The sequence below is a fragment of the Sebastes umbrosus genome, chromosome 20 (assembly GCF_015220745.1).
Source record: "Sebastes umbrosus isolate fSebUmb1 chromosome 20, fSebUmb1.pri, whole genome shotgun sequence".
Classification (NCBI taxonomy): domain Eukaryota; kingdom Metazoa; phylum Chordata; class Actinopteri; order Perciformes; family Sebastidae; genus Sebastes; species Sebastes umbrosus.
This window is the reverse complement of record NC_051288.1, coordinates 6,865,271-6,888,758: the sequence shown is the minus strand read 5'-3', so window position 1 is coordinate 6,888,758 and position 23,488 is coordinate 6,865,271. Positions and strand designations below refer to the sequence as shown.

Genomic DNA, 23,488 nt, shown 5'->3' with positions numbered 1-23,488 from the left:
CTGCCATAGTGTCCTTGAGCAAGATGGGAAAAAAAACATGCTCGCTTTGTTGTTAACAAAAGGAGATGATGGGGTTCTGTTTTAATTTGCTTTTTTTTTTTTTTTATGCACCTTTGTATTAATTCCCCTATTTATCTACTCTTCTATTAAATTGTTCCTTTTATTTATTGATGACTTATTTTTTATTAACTTTTACATTTATTTATTTATTTTAGTTTTTATTTATTTAAAAAATATTTTAATTAATTTATTCGTTATTAAATTGTATGTATTTATTTATTTATGATGCCGCAGTCTGCACTGATGTGTGCAGATAAGCTGCAGCACTGAGATTGTTTTATGAGAAGAAATGCGCAGAGCAGACACGATACGCTTCTAAATGTTGCACCTCATGACTGTATGACTGTCCCTAATTTAACTCCGAGCGATGTAATTGGCGACGGTGGATTTGTTTACCATATTTGGCAAGATAGTGACACAGCGCGCCTGGGAATTGGACGAGAGCGGCCGTCATTCACAAAACAGTCTGCCTTCTGGAGCTTTTTACAAACAAAGCGGTGGCTCACGGGTAATGTAGTCCAAAACAAACCCTCTCTGAGATCACTCAAGCAGGGTGTTTTCCTTTCTTATGCGGTGATTTAAACATCACACACGGTCCATACTTTAAAATACACTCACTATGATTAAGTTGTCTGCTTAACGCGTCTGTAAGTGTGAAAATAAAGCCCGTATGAGCCGGTTTAACGGAGACCCTCCGCCTTGCAGCATACAAATCCCACCGGCGGTGCTCTCACCTGATTGGCTGCGCTCAGCTGTCAATCACCCGCAATGCTCCTTAAACTAACCGCTCCTACAGTAAATATTTGTGTTTGCTTCAACCGGCTGTAATGGTGGACGACTGAAGGCGAAGAGCAACGGAATACAACTAGAGTGAAAGAGAGAGAAGCAAACACAGTCTGTTTTCAAGAGCACAGCAAAGCACAGCGCAGCCAGCTGTAGTAGGACACACCGGGCTTTTCTTTTTTAGTCGGAAAATGGATGAACTCAAACATCAAGTCATGATTAACCAGTTCGTCCTGACGGCGGGTTGTGCGGCAGACCAGGCGAAGCAGCTTCTGCAGGCGGCACACTGGCAGTTCGAGGTAAAGAAGAAACACATTGTTGTGGTAGCAGCGGTATAGCAACACGGCTAATGTTTATGTCTGACCCCACCAGTAGTTTCCTACTAGCACTTCTTTTTAGCCTCTTAAAATGCAACACAAAACAAAGCCTTATAGTGTTAGTGTCCGTTTTAGTCGGCCCCACTTCCTAACCAGAACTTTTGCCGTATTTAAAGTAGATGAATGTGTGTTTTAAACCAGTCAGGGAATACACAGTACACACGTACAGCTAGCATATCCAATTACTCTAGATTAAATACTATAATCCCACACATGACAGCAGCAGTGTTACAGGCGAGGCCAGCGAGCGCTATTACGCAATAAAGAAGATGACCGTCGTGTTGTAACGACTAGCCCACTGAAGAGTACATCATTGTTTAGTCTGCGGTGGATATAGATTTAGTCCTCTCTGCTGTATTGTTGATGTATCAGAAATAAGCAATATATAGACGTATTCTTTGCTATTTTTAATGAAAACATTGTCACCAAAAATGTCATTAATTTTCTCTCCCTTGTGTTTTTATTGTAGACTGCCCTCAGTGTCTTTTTTCAAGAAACAAATATTCCATATGGCCATCATCATCAAATGGTGAGTGTGAAGAGGAGGAGGAGGAGGAGTGTGCATACATTTTTTTTTATATGTATTGTTCTATTTATGTGATTATAACAAAGCTAACTTGGAGCTAGTACATCTTTAAGGCTGCTGTGTTGTTTTGGGTGGGATGGGGGAGGATAAACAGCCCCTATAGGCCGAGAGGGATGATGTTGTACTAACAATAACAAAGCACATGTCGGCCATGTTGTGAGCTTCCAGAAATAAACACACAGGCAGGCATGCAGCAGCAGCAGCTATATTGAGAGAGAGAGAGAGGGAGAGAGAGGGAGTGTATGTATGCTTGAAAGAAAGAAAGAGGGAGGGAGATGGACAGATGTGGATCTATGAAATTTCTCATTTTTCATTGTATCAATTGCATAAAAGGAAGGAAGGAAGGGCTACCCAGTTTCTGGGTAAAACAGAAAAAAAACAGTCTCCTTCCAGGAAGAGGACAGCTGCCTCTCACAAATAGATCCTGGTGCAGTTGCGTTTGTCTCTGTGTTATTCAGCTGTTTGCCCCCAACAATGCACATATTGGTGATTTTTTTTTTTTAGTGGCACACAGAACAGAACAGTGCGGAGTAAACTGGTAGGCGTTAGGGCTGTGCGACACTCTGACACACAGGTTGAACATTATGAAACACTAGCAGTATTTGGGCTTTTAGCAGCAGCCTTTGTTTGCAGCTGCATGCATGGCAGCATCTGGCAACAGCTGCCCTCTGGAAGAGACTGACATTACAGTACGTGTGGGGGGATGTGTTTTGGACGAAACTGTTGATTATTTTTAAGCCAACACTCCGTTTGTGTGGGAAAGACGGTCACCGAACTGCCTCACATTTTTGCATTGCTAGAGGAGAGATTGGGATAAAAGTAGGGCTGACCCGAATGCTTCAAGGCTTTAGCTGTTGCCATGGTATTCAACCTCCAAATCACTATTCAAATGCTTTGTTTTTTAATTTAAATTTGTTTTATTATATATATATATATATATATATATATGTATGTATATATATATATATATATATATATATAAGTATAAATCCCAAAATAACCCATGAAATAAGGAATATTCCCACAACATTATTCACATCCAATTCAATTATATTAGTTATTCTCAGACAGATATTGCTGTTTGGTGTGTGTGTGTGTGTGTGTGTGTGTGTGTGTGTGTGTGTGTGTGTGTGTGTGTGTGTGTGTGTGTGTGTGTGTGTGTGTGTGTGTGTGTGTGTGTGTGTGTGTGTGTGTGTGTGTGTGTGTGTGTGTGTGTGTGTGTGTGTGTGTGTGTGTGTGTGTGTGTGTGTGTGTGTGTGTACAGTAGTGCTGCAGCAGCACGGTCCTGGCACTGAAACGGTGGAAATAGAGACAGACAGACAGAAGAACATGTCAGCCTGCTGTGCCACACAGTGAAGCGAAGCTTCGAATACCTTTTGAATATTACTCACCGAAGCTTCGAAGTCCAAAAAATGGTATTCGGGACAGCCCTAATCATTTTGAAGCTAACACTCTTTGTGTGTGCATTTGGCTCACTATTTGTGTGGCCAAGACGGTTACCAAATTGCTTAACATTTCTGCATTGCTAGAGGGATAAAAGAGGATTTTTTTATTGCACTGTGTGAGAGTGTGTGTACATTTACAGCTTTGGAGTATAGAGCAATATCGCCAGTCAGCATAGAAACGGCTCACCCTGAGCTGGATCATTTATATAGCAGCTTTATATTATAAGAAAAGGAAGCCAGTCCTTCTTTATCATCTGATCAGTAAATAAGAACATCTCTTATTTAGCTGCATGAAATGTCTCACTTTAATTTAGAGAGTAAACATTCTGCCAAGAGCTGTTCTTGTCCGTGTGCCAAATAGGGCTGAGCTTGATTGCCGCAGACACTACTGGATAATGAAAGTCAGGAAGGCAAGAGCACCTACGTGTGTTTGTGGTGTTATTGTTACATAGACATGCTCTTGCATAATCGCAAGTTCCCTTTTTTTGCATGTGTGCGCGTCTCTGCGTACGTTACACGCATGCATTTGTATTTTGCGCATGGGTGTTTGTGTGTGAGTCACAACAGTACTACAGTAGGGCAGCGTGTCCAACCTTCCTGCAGCAGCTTACCAGGCCACAGTGTTTCGTCGGTTACACACATCTAATCCACTTTGCTCTCTATCTCTCTCTTCCGTTTTAGAGTAAACACGAGCAACCATTAAGTTCCATTTTCTGTTGCACATGCAGTTGCGCAATGTTTTGTGTCACAACACCAACTGAACTCATCCTTGAGAGTGCTATTTTGGCTAGAGGCCTCGCCCCAGCCTGAATGTCCCCGACAGATAGCCTGTAGACATGCGGTTCTTGGCAGCGTGGCGAGTCAGGGACGTCATGTGGGTCAGTTAGTTTACGGATACTGTTCAATGAGCCGGCTTTATGCTATTGTTTTTTGAGGCCCAACAATGTGGTGTACCAAATCACTTTCCCATCTAACTTTGGCATCGACTTATCTTGGAAACAAAAGCAGTGTTGTTTAAGAAATACAGTCATCTCTAAACAAAGCTTGTGTGGTGAGGATTTGTCCAACCATGTCAAGTCTGATTTTGTTTACCTGTGCTTTGCTAATGCATCATTTGTCCACTGCATGTCAGAGGTTTATACCCTGTATCAAATATCAAATAGTGAGGTGAGCGAGCCTACTCATCAGTAAAGGTTTGTAATGCTTTGGAGGGCGGAGGATTTAGATAAAGCTCTTGTCATTATTATTTCCTTTTAGTAGCGATCCCAGACCCAGGGGAGTGCCCTGTGCTTTGGCACACGATGTAAAAGAGCTACAATCTCTGCACAGACACGCATTTAAGGCTCTGTTTGTTGTCGTCTATGTGTGTCTGTTTCAGTGAGAGAGGCAGCCACATGATGAACAGATTGGCCATTTACTCTGCGTTTTGAGTGACGCTATCAAAGCATACATCTACTGTGTGGTCCACGATGGACACCAATCCAACCTGCTTTGCGTTTTTTTTTGTGCGGCTACTCCCAGTTTCCTCCTCTGCACACACCCTGCCTTTACTAACACCGTAACCACAAACGCATTCCTACAGGATGCGGCGCTCGCACACATGCCAACCCAAAATGGACCCTTTCACAGCAGAGGGTGCCGGTATAAACTAAAAACACAGCACCCTGTCTTCTTTCTTTTAGTTTACACACTCTCACTCCTCTCGCCTCCCTCCCTCCCTTGCTCGCTGTCTCTTTCTGTTTACAGACGCAAAACATAAGGCTCTAGAATTCAATTAGCTGTTTATGTTTCCTGTTGGAGAATTTTATAATCGCGCCCTGTCCTCGTCATCTTGTTTTAGCATAAATCTCATAGCAGTTACCACCTCCAGAACAGCATATCGGCATGTTCGATCACACTTTGGAACGTTGTATTTGTGTTGTTTCTGGCTGTTTGATGCTAATCCCGCTTAGCAAATATTATGCACATATTCTTGTACCCCCTGCCTTTTTTGTTTTCATACATATTCTAGGAATGTGCCAAACTCATTTTAAAGGTGCTTTATTTGATATCCAGAGCATTAATATAGCATCAAACAACTATTTGCTATGTAAAGATATAGTGGAGTAATGTCTATCAGAGCAGAGAATGAAGTCGCTCTCCCTCTGTGTGTGTTGTAATCAGAGCTGCTTTGTTTACATAGCCCGGCCGTCCGCGCGTACCATTTAAGGCCCAGACACACCAAGCAGACGTCGAAGAACTAGCCGACTGTTGTGTCGCCTCACATCACCATTGTCTTGGCCGACAACTTGCATTTGAACACACTACAGAGCCTACAGCCGACAGCCAGTTAGCACAGATGTTCACACCAGCAAAAAGATGGCCGTGTCGTTGTGAAAATATCCGTGTATTGGAATGATCAAATGAAATGAAGATGAAAAATGTGTGTTTTTCCTCTTGACATTACTCGTTGGCTTTCTTTCCTCACTTCCGTTTCTCTTCTCGTGCACTTACCCGCTTAAACTGAGCAGCCAATCGGAGTGATTTTTCTCGCCACGAGCTCTGCCGCCAGTTCGACATGCTGAATCGGCCAAAATGCCTCAGACTCGGGCAGACTAGAGCCAACAGTACGGGACATACCGCAAAAACTAGGCTGACAGACGCTCACCGACGGCCCCAGAAAGCTCCCTGGCTTGGTGTGTCAGGTTAGGTCACTGTTAGCTACGAGCCGCCGGCCATAGAAATGCTCCCAATCTCACATTTAGCACCTTTAAGGCATTTTTTAATTAATTGCCTATGTAAAGTCTGAGCTATTTCTAATACTTGTTAGACAGAAAAAAATGCTAATCCACATTGTCACCACAGAATAACAGTAGAGAAAGTAGTTTGTCCATTGTAAGCAAAACTACCTAAAATGGTTTCCTGTGTGCAAAAAATAGATGCACATGAGCCACTTCGGAAACTATATTGTCATCATGTTTTTTGAATGATCAGGTCATGACAGGGTAACTGTCTGTCTTTGAGTTGTTCACTATGTAACTCTATGAATTTGGAAGCAAAGACACTTGACACTTATCAACAATATCAGCGTTTCCATGATTAACGTCCCTCCATGTGTGGAGCTCACGCAGCCACAATAAAGTGAATGAATCCTCATGTGACCACAGAGGAGGAAGCAGCCGAGCTGGATGACTTCCACGGCCGTGTGGAAACATGTGACCCCCATCATGTGACTAAGCAGGGAAACGAGCTAACTAAGCCACAATGCCCGCTTCTTCACATGCGTGTAATTTCCTCCAGAGTTATGGCTATTAAAAAATACAGCGAGGGGCCTCATGTGGCAGCCCCGCAGTAACATCAGGACTGTGGTGTTATGTGAAAGCATGTTGTCTTTAGTAGGTCAGGGTAATAAAAACTAATCTCCTCGAGAAATATTTCACATTCTTCATGGATCATATCTGCACTCGTGCAGTATATCCACCTCCTGTTCTCCCTCTGATATGCTTTTATATATCTAGTTCTCGCTTTAGCCCCTTTTTCTTAGCCCTATAGTCCTATTACACTGTAAAATATTGTCCAAGCTCTGTAGATCTGTCTTTCTCCTTTTTATGGCTTAAATTAGCATATTAGCGATTACCTGGTCTACATACTGCAACCCATAGAATCATGAAAAAGAAGCTCCATGATTTGAATGATCACCTTTTTTTATTGTGCTGCCATTGTTTTGCATCACCGGGCGGGTGAGTAAAACGAGGATTTTATGAAGGGCAACGTTCAGTACCAACTGACTGAATAGTATTGGGCACTAAATGCTGTTTCCTGGCAATATAAACAGCCAGTAGGAGAAAGGAGAAGGGTGTGTATGTGTGTGTTTGAGGGGGTGTTTCTGGTAACTACAAACATTCGGTTTTGGTGTTCGGGTGTGGCTTTAAAAAAAGGGATTTTTAGAAATCCTAACTTTTCTCATCCGTGTAACATCTCTCTGAGATTTTGAAGTGTGCGGTGTGCCCATGCAGAAGAGCAGAGGTATAATTACCTTCATAAATCATGATGTGACAACATGGACGACTGTCTGCTCCTGTTTCTGTTTCTCTCTCTCTCTGTCTCAGCTTCTATCCCTTCATCACCGCACTGCGAGAGATGGAGGAAGGCTGACTGAAGTATATAAAGGATACTTTAATTCTTTCTTAAATAGCAGTGAGGAATCATTGGAAACGGGGTATTTGGCTGGTGCTTTAAGTGAAATAGGCTAATAGCGAGGCAATGCCAGGTATTTGGGTAGAAGATACAATGACACAGTGTTGCTTTGTGTCTCTGCCACAGAAGAAACAAGGTGCTCTCTGTCCCGCTGCAGACATTGCTTACAGAAATTTATTAAGTGCAGAATGAGGTGAAATCCAGTTTCTCCCATTGTATATTTAAGTCTGATTTTCAAATTCGTTTTAAAGCCACTAAATTCTTTAACGCATTAACGCAACTTGCGATTTCTAGGTTGTTGCAGGCTCGGTTTTAAAGCTAAAGTGATGATACTGGCATCATGTGAAACTAGAAAACATAAAAATAACTCCGTTGCTTTGATGGATTATAAACGGTGGCTCATTGTAACGGCTGAACTGTGCGCCGCAGGACAGTTTTTAAAGTAAGTTTCTACGTACATCCGTTACAGAGATATTATTAAAAGTATGGAGTAAGTGTTTTTGCAATCGCGGCCGACTGATGCGACCCCAGAGGGTTAATCATGTCTAGATCTGTTAATGTTGTTAATGAATGTGCCTCGATATGTATGTGAGTGTGTGTGTGGTTGTCTGTGCCCGTGTGTCGTACAGCCATGCCAAGCAGCTAGCCACATCTGAAGAGGCTTGGCCTGCGCGCTGCATGTTCCAGCGTGTTGCCCTGCATGTTTCCAGGAGCACGGCTTCCCAGAACCCTAACCACACACACACACACACACACACACACACACAAAGGCGTGAGCGCACACGCACAAAGACACACACACACACACACAGGAACTTTGGCTCAAGGGACTCTGGGAATGGGAATCCATGTGGGATGACTGCGAGGACCAGATGTGTTTATGAGCAATGGAGTTAGATTGAGTTTCACACTGATTCTTGGAGTCACTGAGTGTACACACACACATAGACACACACACACACAGGGGTTAGGCTTATGGCGCAGGAAAGACAAGCAGCACATGGGAACCTTGTCACATTGTGTCTCCCTGGCCTGTTGATTATCTGTAGCACTAGCCTCAGCTCATCTTACGACCTAGACCTAGGCTGTAGTACACAAACTAACATACTATTTATACTAAATATGACGTAACATTGAGTATGTAGTGTGTTCACACTGCATAGTATGTGGATTTTCTGTATGCGAGAAATGCACGGATGTATACTACATTCGCAAGAATTTTTGCGGCGAGAGCTTACTGCACATTCTCAACTGTCCCACAATGCGTTGCGTCTGGGTGCCTTGAGACCAGCTGTCAGTCATGTGAGATTTTGAGCCAGGCTAAACGCTGTTAGTATGTCACTTTATTAAGGCTGCAACTAATGATTATTTTTCTCGATTAATCGATTAGCTGTTTGGTCTATAAAATGTCAGAAAGTGGGTCAGTGTTTCCCCAAATCCCAAAGATGACGTCCTCAATTGTTTTGTTTTGTCCACAACTCAAAGATATTCAGTTTCCTGTCATAGAGGAGTAAAGAAATCAGAAAATATTCACATTTAAGAAGCTGCAATCAGAGAATTTTGACCTCTTTTTTTCTTAAAAAATTACTCAAATGCGCCGATACCAGATCGGATATCGGGCTGATACTGACTCATAGCTGAATCGGGTATCGGTGACTGGGGCCGATCTATTAAATTCAATTCTATGTTTATATACATTATATTCTGGAATTTTAATTCCTGTTGACCAATATGTTGCTGCATTAAAAGGTTTACACCTGACTTGTAATTCCTGTTTGTTTTGATTTATTTTTTTGCCATATTGTAGGTGTATGATTTATTATTTTAATGATAAATAACAATTCACCAAATTTATATCTATATATTTATTTGTTACATTTTGTTTTAGTTAGGAAATCAATGTTTAAGTCGAGCCTGATGTTGCCTTACACATAAAAGAATGATCCCAGTCACTTCCACACAGTAAAGCATATACAGCCTATTAATTATACACTGTTATCCAATCGGTAATTTGCGATGTTTTCGGAGATGTGACGCAGCCGCTGGCGTGGTGTCTTGAGGCCGGCCCGGTGTTTGCTTGAGCCTACTTCAGTGTGAGCAGTCTGCTGGTTAATCATACTTAATCTTTTATTTAGTTGGAAGTGTGCAATACGTTGGAACACAGTCGAAACGCCGTCACCGTCCTCAGCCTTGTCCATCCCTTTCCCGCTTGCCTGACTCACATTCATGACCCTTGACTCATCGCCAAGTCCCCGTTTCATCTGTCTTTCTCTTAGCTCTGCTCTTCAATTCCCACATCAGATCTCGAAATTTTGACGAGTTTTCAAATAAAATTCTTGTGATGGTGTTCAGTGGTTCAGATTGAAACTTGAAGCTTACACTGATTATAAAACCTAATATATGGGTTGCATTGGAGGTGAAATAAACAAAACTTGATCTACAGCATAGATATCTTTTGGCAAGCTGAGTGTTTGCATCGTAATCGTGTTTTGTTCTCCCTTACGATGACCTTTGGCCTAGTAGTTTCTGTTGCCAGACTGTTACCAGTCGACAGGCCAAACTCCTTTTTCTAGATACGAGTGGGCAACTGAACACCTATTGTTAGCCTGTTAGCCATTGTTATGAGCAGTGCAGTGCGTGCAGTTGGCCAAAACACAACACATGCAGCCCCAGTTCTCCTATCTTCTGTCTGGTGTTGCTTTTTTTTTCTTTCTGTTTCTGTTCTTTCTTCTTGCCGTTGCGCCTATCTTTCTTTGTTTTTCATTCTCCTTCCTCTATTATACAGTGTGATAATACACTTGAAAACAGAGCACAGCCTGGCTAATGATCGACTGAGTCCCTCGTGAGCACAAATCCAACCATGTCCCTGTGTGTATATAATATTAACTCACACACAGACCTACAGAGACTCGGGGCTCAGCTGCTGGAAAGCTGGGTGAGGTCTCGGAAGGAGCGAGGGGTCATGGGTGAGGAAGGGAGGGGACGGTCACTTGAAACGTTCAGCAGCACCTGTCAACCTCCTTTATTTAGTTTGGAAAAGAAACATCTAGTTCTGACAGTCCCATTAAAAACCTGACTGTCACCTCCTGTTGGTCAGCCATGTGACGGGATAATAAAAACAGAGACACAGAGAGCTGCTCGTCTGGTTTAGATACGATGCGATTGTGTTGATTTGGTGAAACTGGCTAGTGCCAAATCTCCACTGATCTACTGATGTGTAAAGGAATGGCAGGTTTCCATGCAAGGCTTGGAGAGGATGTTGGCAAACAGATAGATGAAGGTCCTGTCAGCATATTAAGCTAGCAGTTGTTTTGTTTGTTTACGCTTTGTATTTTCATTTGTTGTCGTGAGAAAAGTTAATGCTCACTTTAGTCCAAATGGTTAAATCATCTCCTGAAATGAGCCGCTCACATCATTGAGATCCAACTGCAAAGATGCTGCTCCAAAACAAAAAAAGCAGCGCTAGGCTACATACGCACCAAATGAACACTCCCTGTTTAAACATTTCAGGCAGGCAGAATCATGTGCAGTTAAATCCAACAATGGTTTATTCAGCCTGCCTTCTCTCCTTTTATTCCATCCTTTCCCTCTGGTTCCTGTTTTCTCCACTTTTTTTTTACTCTTTTTCTTCTATTAACATTAATCTGTCGCACCCTTCCATTTAGCCCTCATTTCCACAGTCCTCAGTTACCATTACATCGATGACTGTACAGCAACAGTAGGATCAAACGGCGGTCACATCTACACGGTGCCTGTTGTGCGACCCCATAAAAGGAAAAGTTTATTTTGCTGCATCTTTGTTTGTGGTTTATTGAGGTTTTCATTGCCAGTTTACAAGTAAATCAGGCCTTGAATGCCAGTAATTGAATGCCACGCAGACTCACTACTCACTAGTTGCTTGTTTATTGGACAGGGTCTCAGTAAACTGTCATCTGTTGAGGTTACATATTTGGGAAGCATGTTGTCAAAACATTTAATTCCAGTTCTCGTAATCTTAGCTAAACGTGATGGACTCGTCCGTGCTCTTTGCCAGTATTTTTGACATATTGAGGAGGCATTTCATATCATCGGTAGGCCAAGTTTAACGTCCATTTGTCTTGTTAATCTAGGCTTGGCCAACATTCATCCTCTTTTGCCCATAAAACATTGCTCTTTGGGTTTCCAGTCAGTTGTCAGGTCTAAAGCCGTGTTTCCACTGCATGGTACGGCTCTGCTCGACTCGACTTGACTCACTTTTGGTACCAACTCCTTTTCGCAATGCCTTGTTTCCACTGCAGATAGTTCCCCCTCAGTGTAGACGGGATTCTCAGCTGATCGCTGTAGCGACGGCATGTGAAACTGCCATGACATCATCTTCAACGGGACACTCGCTGAATACTTTCAACGGCAACCAAACGGAGGATCTGAACGTCGTCAATTGTACGGCGTAGTTTAACGAGATGCCATTTGTTTTAAATCTGGGCCGATAAATACAAAATTGCAGTCGCCATTGACGATAGCTATTGACCTGCAGTGTTTTAACTCCACCTTCTAGTATCGACTCGGCTCTCTTTGAACCTCGACCGAGGTGCTACCGAGAGTGGAGGGGTTCTATTGGTACAACTTTTGCTCATGGAAACGTGAAAAAAAAAAACATTCTAATGTGTAACAAACTGAACTGAACTGCTCGTTGGAAACGTGCCAAATCATACTGTATTCTGGCACTCTTTCGAAGTGGACAGAGACCTGCATTGTCAGTGTTGCCAGGTTTGAGTGGCATTGTTCTCACATGCCCAAACAAACCAAACAAAAGGCGTGAATATATAAAGATGCATGACGTGAGTGCACCCAAGACTAGCCCAGACCTGATGCTGGTGAAACCTCAGCATCCTCCCACACAACCAGCACTTACCAACTAGTTAAAAGAGGTGCAGTCAACCACTTCTATCTCCTGTCCATATCTTACTCTCTTTTTTCTCAACCTTTTCTTTTTCAGTATTGCACAGCTTTACACCCCTGAGCTGCCCATTAATAGTCGCAGTTACGGTGGAACAGTCGGATGAAGTGCCTTTTTGACTTTGTTTAGTGTTATGAGGTTTATATCCAATAACTTTGCTAGAAGACAAACAGTGAGACCATCAATGTTGTGTAAAATGCTCCCAGAGTTGAGGTTTATCTCGTCGTTGTGTAGCCAAGGAGAGCAATGCACTTGATATAACTCCAGGTTATCCTACACATTTGTCTCTAATAGGAAAATAAAAAGTTTGCATCCGCATAGACGGCAAACATAATACAGATTTCCTCAAACCATACATTGCCTTGGGGTTCACCAGATGACCAAATAAAGATTTTGACGTGTGCGTGCCACAGCAGCCGAGCCATCAATGCAGACACCTCGTCTTGTTTTTGCAGTTGTCTACCATGTGTTGTTTTGCAAGTTGACAGGCTGTAGTGAGGAAACATTTTCTGACAGTCACACTGACCAGTCACCATCAGCAAGTGTTATTTTTGTATAGTCCCTGAACTCCAGATATAGAATTTCATAATGTTCTTATCTTAAAAAATTTGGGAACTGGCTTATAACAAGTCCACACATTGATGCACACACAACTTCATTTGTTTTTGGTGTAAGACTTCCAGCTATAAAGCAGTATATACTGCCGACAGTCAGTTTCTCCAGATGCTACATGTATACGTTATACTGAAAAAGCAAGTTAGGCGCTGCGTGCGTCACCGTGATTCTCGTGTCTCACAGATCTCTCAGCACAGTTTGCTGCGAGCGCTGACTTCCAGCGTGTGAAGCCACAGACCGGAGGGAGAGGGAGACGGAGTGGGAAGTGAGAGAAAGATGGATAAGGGAGAGAAAACAGACACGTTCTAGGTTCATACTGCAGAGGGAACGATGGAGAGAAAGTAGTTTGGTTTCCATCACAAGTATTGCAAATTGTGATGAATAGAACTAATAATCCTGAATATGTACAGCAATATCCGATCAAACTTGCTCAATCTTCAAAAAACAAGTCAAGCAAAGAGACAAATTTAAGTATTGATGTAAGTTTGTGAGCTAAAGTTGTTCCGATTTGGGTCAAATTATTGATTTCTTAAGTAGGTAGCTGTGTAATAAGCGGGATAATGTACAGATAGCGGGTCATTGTTGTGAAATAAACCCCAACAGGGTGTAAGACAGCTGCATGGCCCTGTTGGGGTTTATTTCACAACAATGACCGGCTCACAGTACATTATCCCTTACATAATAATAATAACTATATATATATATATATTATCACGATGGTGTCGCTATCGGGGGGAAAAAATGGTATCGGAACATCTCTAGTTTGAGCAGATTTGGCTTTTGGACATTGTGAAATATTAATAAATTACAACAATAATATAAAAATGTCCAACATTAGCTGGAACTTGACAGCAATAACTTGCTCAGTATTACTCGAATTTCACATTTTTGGTCAATAAGGAAGTCTGTTTAATTGCATTAATCTAGTTAATGGAAACAAGCAGATCACTTTTCATTTATTGCAAAATTTGTCTTAGAATTCCTGTGACAGCTGGACGGAAACATCCCGAGAGACTGAAGTGAGATGAATGTGAGTGTGTGTGTGTGTGTGTCGTGGGGTAGAAGAAGCACTGAGGTAAACGTTACACTGGGGGAGATCAGCTGGGGTCACGAAACGTAATTGGACCCTCTGCAAAAGTACGCAAGAGGATAGAAAGCTTCACTTTTCACCCCAGTGCACACATACACACTTGATATTTCTGAGGAATGTGGTCGGTTAGACTGGAAATAACTCCGGCTCATCTGTGTTTGTGGACAAACACACACACGTATGTACACAAACGGAGGAGTGTTTAAGGTTGGTGGAGCCTGACCGCAGGCCCGGGCCAGGCATGTTTAGAGTGGTCGCTGCCTGTCGGCCTCGCGGTCTTCACGCTGGGCTCGGCAAACAGACTTGGAAGTGAGGGCGGGCAGGGCCGGGCCGCTGCGACCACAGAGCCCCGTCCCATCAACAGGAGAAGATCTGTGCTGCGTCCTCATAACAACAGTCGCCATGACAACCCCTCTCTGTTGGCTCTGTTTTGCACACAAACTCAAGCTCTCGCTGTCTGTTATTCCCCCCCGCCCCGTTTCTCCATCTGTATATCTAGAATAAATGGCTAGACCTCCCTGCTGTAACACACTTTCTGTTGTATGTGCTGCTGCATGCACTCGCACAGTCTGTCATACAGTATACTCAACAACAGCAGCTTCTAACATCTGCTTGTGTTTCCCGAACATACAGTTTTGGCTTTCTCAACAGCAGCAACATGGCAGTGAATTTCTGCGCTGCTCTGAGTGGGAGTCAATCTTTTCATCTTTTTATTTTTCATACTTTAGCATACTAGTTTACAAAGCCCACAGACAGCCATTTGTCTGAGTTAACTGAGCTGACTGTTCTCATATTAACACTCGAAACTGTTTTGGAGACGATTTAACGATGTCACCGTAATGTCAATTTGAAAACAAGTTTACCTTACCCAACCTGTCTCTTTAAAGGGATGGGTCAGGTATTTTGAAGTGGGGTTGAATGAGGTGCTTATCCATAGTCGGTGTAAACAATGGCGTCAACGCGTTATTATATTATTATTAATACATAATTAATAAATAATTACCAACGTTGACAGCCCAAATATATATAAAACCGGTTTCTGTTTTTATCTTACCAAACAACAAAGTGTTACTTAGTTCCCAGTAAAAAGAAAAGTTTTGATTTAGTATTTAGCCCACAGCTTAAACAAATTCTCTTAAAAGACACATATTTTTATTATAAAAAGAAAGCCTCACCAAACTAACAGTTGTACAACAATGTGCAGACGTCTTTTGACCAACATCCAGTGATTTATTAATCCCAAATAAATATCCTTCTTGGCCATGAACCTGCCTTCTTCCACATCCCATATCGCTGGCATGTGTGTGACGCAACTGCAGACCCTCTGTAGACCCTCTTAACGTCAACATGTGTGTGTGTGTGTATGTACATGGTAGTGATTTTCTCAAATGAAACATTAACCCTCTCGCTGCGGCTCACGTGCCCGTCAGTTGTCCAACAGCCAATTGGATTTGAGCTTCAGTCTGCACGCACCGGTCTCGGCAGCTCTTGCAGTATTTTGCCTCAGTGCAGCGAGAGTTAATCTGCCACTAGGCTGCTTAATACGCACAAAGGGAAAACACAGTAACCTGCTTCCTCAGTATGCTGCACCAGGGTTTAATCTCTGTGTAGGAAACCATGTGGAGGTTTTACCTCTAGTGCCGCTTTCTGTGCTTTGACAAAACACAGGTCATGTGCTTTAATACTGTACGCTTGAAACATAAAAACAACAGATGTAATACATATCACATATTTGTGTCTCATTTGTTTGGGAGTGGAAAAAGGTGTTTCTTTCTATCTATGTGGACAAATCTGGGGTCCGTTGAAGCTTTTATCGGTGAGAAAGTGTCTGTTAAGCAGTCCGATCCAAACTCAGACAGCTGCTCTGTCTTTGGGCCAGATTCTCTTCCCTCTGGGTCGATACCGTCTGCGTCTCTGACTCTGTCCAAGGTCCCCTGCAAAGACAAGACACACACTCGCATGCCGACACTCAGAGGTGTGTTTTTTAGTGAGTGGAGGAGTGTGAGGTGGGCAGTTGTGAGACAGAAACATGGTGTTTTGAGTCGTTTTTGTCGTCAGCCTCCCTCTCCCATCCTTCCTTTTTAGGCTGCTGTTAAATATGACGCAAAAGCCCAAATGTACAAGTGAAAGGTACAGTCTCTCAGCAGACTGCAGGTGTATATTTATACCTGCTCATCTGTGTATGAGTTTATAGATGAGTAAGTCCGATGTAAAGGTCTCAGTGGACAACTTGAAAGGTCATGTGTCAGCATTTTCCATTCCTGGCCAGTAAGCAAGGAGGCAGGAGGCCTCAGCTATTGTTTTCCTACCTGAGCACCAGTCACACGGATCCTTAACTGATCACGAGTTTTAAGAAACCCAACCAGCCGCTTCCACCGCCGCTCGCCAAGAACAGGAAGGATCACAGAGGTCACTTCAGCATTCCAGGGTGTCTCTTTACCGCAGGAAGCAGCCTCAGAGACATGAGCCAGCGTTTCCTGTCAGGAGTGCGCAGTGGACACACTCACCTTTCATAACAACGTGCCACTCCGAGGACCTCTAACTTGGCCCGGCCCTGGCCGCGCCTGGCTCCACGCTGTGTATTCGCAGGACTAACCTGCAAGCCGCAGCACTTTTAGGGGGTAAAGTGGTCCAATTACAGCCCCCAAGGGAGGAATGGTGTTCCTGTCACGCTGTTGTTATTCTGAAGGCTGCTTCTTGTGCGCTAAGGCTGCGTGTCACAATCTGAGCATCCTGGGTGATGGAGCCAAGGGTAGATTATGCCGCATTGTGCGGTACGGCTCCACTCAACTCGATTCACTCTTTTGGTTTCCCATCAGCAAAAGTTCTGCATAGTACCTAGTACTTTTTTCGGTACCACTTCAGTCGAGGTTCCAAGTGAGCTGAGCTGACACTAAAAGGTGGAGTTAAAACACTGCAGACTACTGATTGGTCAGAGAGAATCGTCACTTGAGACACGAGACATCCTGTCCAAACTAGGGGTGTAAGAAAATATACGCAACATTATGTTTTGTAATACTGTATCAATTCTCAAAAACACTATCGATTTTAAATGAATAGTTGTCATTCTTTATACTGTGACAATTTTCCTAAAACTATACTTCCCAATATATCGAAATATATTGACTCGTAACCCCTGTATCATCATACTTATCGTATTGCCAGATTCTTGCCAATACACAGCCCTAGTACAAACCCGACATTTTTAAATAGCCAAGCTACTGTCAATAGCAACCGGAATTCTTTTTTTTTTTATTCACTCGACCCAGATTTTTATAAAATGGCACCTCGCAAAACTACCCAGTCGTACAATTGACGAAGTGCAGACGGTCCTCTGTTTGGCTGCAGATGAAAGGATTCAGCGAGTGTCACGGCAGTTTGCCGCGGCTTCTCTATAGAGAGCTGAAATCCCGCCCTTTCCAGTGGACCCCATGGGACCTTATTTCGGAAGAAATATAAAGGCAAGAGCCAAATAATATTTTGATACCGTTTGAATTGCGCCATGAATCACACATATGATGTTTGTCAATTTAAAACATAATTTTGCAAGTCAAGAAAGTTTGTCGTAGTATCATTTAGTTTTGTGTGAAACCGCTCAGTGAACTACATCTCTCGTCTCGCACAATAACCATCACCAACACTAGCAAGTTAGCTATGTTCCACGCACCAATGAAAGGTTATCTTACCTGATGTGTTTTATCCGTCGACTAGTGGTCTTTTTATCAGCCGGGAAGCGAAAGAATGATCAAGACCCGTTGCTGGTGTGAGTACATTCCGGTATGAAACACACCGGCATCGTAGCTTCAGAGAGAGAGACGTCACTTACGCAACTTTTTGGTGTGTCGTCTTTCTAATTACGAATGTTCACAGTCTTGCAACAAACTGCGACTTTCTTGACTTCAAAAATGATGTCTTAAATTGACAAACATCATATGTGTGATTCATGGAGCAATTCAAACGGTATCAAAACAATATTTGCCTCTCGCCGTTGACTACCGTTCATATTTTTCCCGAAATAAGGTCCCATGGGGGTCGCCTCTATATAGCGATCAGCTGAGAATCTCTCCTACAATGAGGGGTTACTATCCACTGTGAAAAAAAAAACTTGAGAAAAGGACCTGTTACCAGAAGTGAGTGGAGTTGAGCCAAGCTATGCCGTGGAGACGAGGCATTAGATACCGAGGGTCAGCCTGAGTTCTTCTGGTTGTCAGTAAGGGAAATGTTGTTTTCCATCTTTTTCCCAACATTTTTGGTTCAATACTCATGTGTGACTGCAGCTGCTGTTCCCCATAGTTGATTCATGGAGTGTATGACTCCCAATTCCAGAAAATGCCCCCCTGTAGGTTTGAGCATGCAGACTGCACAATAGATGGTTAATTAAGTTGATTGAATTCGAATGCGAGCTCAGATTCTGTCATGCCAGTTCTACTTGAATCATAAGTAAATTTCATCCTGGGAGTTGCCAAGCTGTTTTCTTCCATTGTTGTGGCTTGGTGATTTAGGGTTATTTTGTTGTGTAGGTGCCTGCCCCGTCGGCCTCCCAGCCCAGGCAATTATTTTTAGATGACAAGGCTCCTGGTTAAAACGCGGCTCCACCTCTGCTTCCCTATGGAATACAGTAGGTTGTTGTTTTCCTGGTCACAAATGGACGTGGACGCAGAAGAGGAAGCAGGCCACGGAGCAGTGTGTGAGAAGCCGTGTTAGTGAGGATGAGGATGAAGGCTTTACTATTTCTGAGCAACCAAACATGTTGTTCACATGGTCTGTTAGCTGCAAGCTGGTAGGTCGAGTGTTGTTTTTGGCACTCGGGTGTATTGTGTGTGTGTGTGCTCGGGGTGCGCCACTAAAGGAACTCCTGGCAGCAGAACAATAACAGCGTTGGCACAAAGGAGGGTCGGAGCAGGTTAGAGCACAGGGGATATGTTCAGGCCAAGGAGACTTGGTGTGTGTGTGTGTGTGTTTATATGTCCACAAAGTTAATCTATTCTGCTAAATCAAGTCGGACGCCATATTACAGTTGGAACAGGAAGTGGTTGTAAACAAAGGACTCTAATGTCATCATCAGGACCCTCTGGGGAAGCAAAGGGATTCCCCTAAATTCCCCTTCAGTTATTCAAAACGGTTTGCTTCCTTTTAAAGCGATATCCGCTTTCGAACTGCTTGAAACAACCTTTTGTGCCAATTATGTACATTACTGAAGTAACAGTGTTTGTTGGTGTTTGCCCAGTTTTCTTGAAGATAAACTGGCCAGTGTAGACAGAAGAACATGATTTTACCACTACAGAAGCATTGGAGTTTGATCAACCAGGTTTTGGTGTCATTATTTTGTTATAAAAGAACAAAAAGGTCTTTATAGCCTCACTATAGCCCACTTTATAGTGAAAGTCAACAGTTCTACTGGAAGAAATCCATTATAGAAGATGAAAATCTACCAATTTCTCCACTGAATGTGGAGCTACAAAACAAGTTGCATTTTGCTGTTATTCTCCACTATAGTCCACTATGACCCACAGCTGAAAGCAGCCAGTTCACTACATGTCAGCTGTGAAAAATCATTCTCCTAACTAACAATTATTTTCACTATTGATTAATCTGCTGATTATTTTCTCAATTATTTTCTGACATTATATTGATCTAGGGGTGTCACAAGAGCCGATACTTTCAAAACTCTGAAAACATGACGATACATTTTCTACCGTCAGGGCTCGTGACGATGTTCCGTTGTCCCGGGGACGATAGAAAATGTGTTTGGGACGCAGTAAACTCATCATCAACGCGTCCAGGGGTCACACCCTGTTTTTTCCTGTTAACGCAACATTGTGAATAACAAATCTGTGTTGAAATCAGCAGTGAATGTCAACTAGCTCTCCTGCTGATTTCAACGCAGGAGGTGCCATTGATTTACATTATGATGCGCGCATACTCTACTCAGTAAAATGAGCATTGGGTGATGGTAAATTCTAACTGTTGTCATGAAATGTAATCTTGTAAAATTACGTTTTTGCAAAAGGTAAAAAAAGGAGTGGATGTTGAAGAGCATGGGATTTATTGTTTTACTTTAATTTTTTTTATCGTGGTATCGAATTAGTATCGATAATCATGGTATTTCACTGTAATTGGAATCGACTACTAAATTTCTGGTATCGTGACATCCCTTTATCGATCAAACGGTTAATGACCGTTTAACAACCCACAGTCCAAAACCCCAAAAGATTCAAGTTATTATAGATGACCAAGAAAACTAACCAGTATTTACATTTGAGGAGCTGGAACCACTGATTTTTATTTTGCTCGAGAGATGATTGATAATCGATTCATCAATATCATAATAGATTAATTTTCTGTTGATCAACTAATTGATAAAAGGACTAATCTTTTGAGCTCTCCTTACATCAGAAGTTGTTGGCATGTTATGGTAAAGAAATAGGACATGCATTAATCATTCTCTTTGCCTTCTCCTTCTCAGATGTGCACCCCAGCCAACACACCAGCGACGCCCCCCAACTTCCCGGACGCGTTGACCATGTTCTCCAGGCTGAAGGCGTCCGAGAGCTTCAGCAGCAGCGGCGGCAGTCCCATTGCCGCCATGGCCACCTCACCCCCGCCCCCCCAGGTCGGAGGCTGGGGGGTCTCACCAAACATACCTAATGTGCCGCAACCTCCACATGGACTCTGGACTCAGGGGCAACCCCCCACGCAGCCCTGCCCCGCCTGGCCCACGGGCGTGAACCCTCACGCAGGCGCCGAGCAGAAGGCTAGTGTAGCGATGGAGGCTGAGAGATGAAGGGCAGCACGGGACTGAGAAGCCCCCCTTTTCCGCCCCAGGGAGGGAGGGAGACGGGGGGTGAATGCAGGGGAGGGTGGGAGATGATAATGGGTAGAAATGGTCTTTTTCCCCAAAAGACGGATGGAGACGGAGACGGATACTACGCAAACCAAGAAAAACTCAACGTGGACAATTTAAGAAGAGGAGAAAACCAATGCAAATGTCAATACAAAAATAGAAAAGAAAAAAAAAGATACGCACACACATAGTAATAAGAGAGCAACTGAAATCTTTTGTTAGTTTTTTCCTAAGTAAATGCATAGATAAGAGAAATATTATTGAACTAAAAAAAAAAAAGAAATTTTTAAAAAATTGTCACGCCCAAGGATTCTATGTGATGTTCAAGGACTTTCAAGGCAGCAAACTTAATTTTCTGTTTTATTTTTTGTTTAGTTTTTTCTTTTTTTTTCATCTTTTCAGCCAGTGTTTTTTTTAGCCACTGGTGTTTCTGTGTTTCTGCAACTGTCTGTGCTGCATGAGGAGAGAGGAACTTGCAAATGCAGTGTTTGAGATTGACTCAAAAATCAACACGCACTTGAGTGTGTACGCATGTGAGCGGGTGGTCAGTTTGTAATCAAAAATGTACACACACACATATATATATAAATATATATATATTCACACACACACACATACACACACTTTAGCGTTTAGAGGAAACACCTCCATACTGTCATCCCCATCGTCAAAGGTGGGACTTTTCTTACCTCACCTGGTGGTCACCTGACTTCTTTCAGCCAATCAGGGATTCTTCTTAAAAACCAACCGTTGCCGCCGCAGGACATGTTTTTAAAGGTTTTTTCTTAAAAGGCAGCCGCTCTGGTTTCTGCTGACTGATCCTCGCTGCGATGGCTTTTTTTCCTGACACCGTTTTAAAACCTGGACTCAGAAACAAACAAACTGTCCACTGTATACATTTTCTGGAGATTTGGGTTATTACAAGAAAAAAAAAAAGAGAAATCATGGTTTAATATAATATTGTTTATAATGCTAATGGTTTTTTGTTGAAAAGGTTAAGGGGAGGTGGTTTTGAAAATGGGTGGGACTACAGGTTGATTTATTTTTTATTTTTTTCTGAAAGAGTGAATCAAACGCAGCTAAAAATGGCTACAGATCTAAAAGAGGACAAACAAAAAAGAAAACACGACTACTCCATCTTTGTAAACAGAATTGCCACTTTGCATGATGTGTTCATAACGTGTAACATCTTTTGTAGCAAACATACATGAGGTCGAGACATGATTATGGGATGGGGAGGGAGGGTGGAGTTAAAGATGAGGGTGGGGTGGTGGGTCTCATCCCCAACGCTAATAGAGATGTAATAGATGAGCGTTTCTCCACAAAGAGTCAAATCAGCAGCGTCTAAAAGGCAAAATTGGACTTGTTGGATATGAGAAACAAAAGAAGAAAATGGGTGTGGGGCAGCTTCGGGAAGCCCACCACCGACTATTTGGGGACACTACGGACTACTTTCAGATATAAAGTATATATATACCCTCAGATACTGTACCACAGAGGGGTTTTTACAACATTTAGGTCTAGTGTCGACCAGTCCCTGGTCCAGTGATACCGCTGAGGGACAATTCAGGGATGACCCTGATGTACGGCAATATTTTAAATACAGGGTCTGCCCCTTTTTTAAGTTTCTCCTATTTGGATTATTTTTTCATTCGATATATAAGAAAAGAGATATTTTAAATAGCTGAGGGTCTTTTTTTTTTTTTTTTTTTTTAAAGGAAAAAGAAATGGGAAGTTATGGATATAATAATGAATAAATAAGCGACTTCCTTTTTTTTAATTATTATTTAGACTAAACTAATGTTTGAGTTCATCCTTCCCCATGCTTCATACTTTATTTGGTTAAATCAGAGCGTTTCTGGGTGGGCCTGTTCCTAAATGGTTTCTCATGTATGTTTCCCCACTTGTATGACTGTATGAGACCATTCCCACAATATTTGTGGACTACCTGATAATTAACTTATCATTTTTTGTGAACCTAAATAAATATTGTATGTCAACCTAATCGGCATTGGTTTACTGCAGTGTGTTAAATAATGACAGTGGGGAGATGGATGCATCATAATCTCACGCTTGGCTACCTCTCAGCCAGGCGGATTTAATACAGTCACCCAGCCAGACTACAAAGTCATGTTCTACAAACCCCTCTGTCTCCCTGTGTCGGAGAACTAAGAAGTCTGTCTGATGTTTTTGGAGCAGGAAGTGCCGGAGATGAAAGCCGAAATGGAGGAGAAGAGAGCGAAAAGCTTTTTGAAAGAGTGAGTTTGGCTCTGCGGCCGTTGCTATCTTCACCTCCCTGAATCCACTCCACTCTTCAGATGTAAACACAAACAAACACAAGCTGTCTACGTGCACAAAATTGGCATGCATAAACACCCGCCCCACACATGCCGGCGGTGTAATGGTGGTGGTTGTAATGATGGTGGTGATTAAGGAAGGGTCACAGAGTTCTCCATGTCCTCCGCTCACCTCCTGGCTTCTGCCGCCTCTACAGGAAATAAACCAGATTCCCTTCGCTGATTATGTGTGTGCCGCTTTGCCAGTCTCTGAGCTGCTGTGAGTGTGACAGTTAGGTC

At 42.7% G+C, this 23,488-nt stretch overlaps 1 protein-coding gene across 1 annotated transcript; it reads left to right on the top strand.

Moving 5' to 3' along the window:
• The first annotated feature begins 853 nt into the window (after window positions 1–853).
• On the top strand, window positions 854–22,917 carry ubald1a (UBA-like domain containing 1a). The gene is made up of 3 exons (XM_037753899.1): window positions 854–1,142; window positions 1,690–1,749; window positions 20,535–22,917. Exons 1-3 carry the CDS (start codon window positions 1,035–1,037, stop codon window positions 20,850–20,852), a joined length of 486 nt encoding a protein of 161 aa, XP_037609827.1. The 5' UTR covers window positions 854–1,034; the 3' UTR covers window positions 20,853–22,917.
• Window positions 22,918–23,488: the final 571 nt, after the last annotated feature.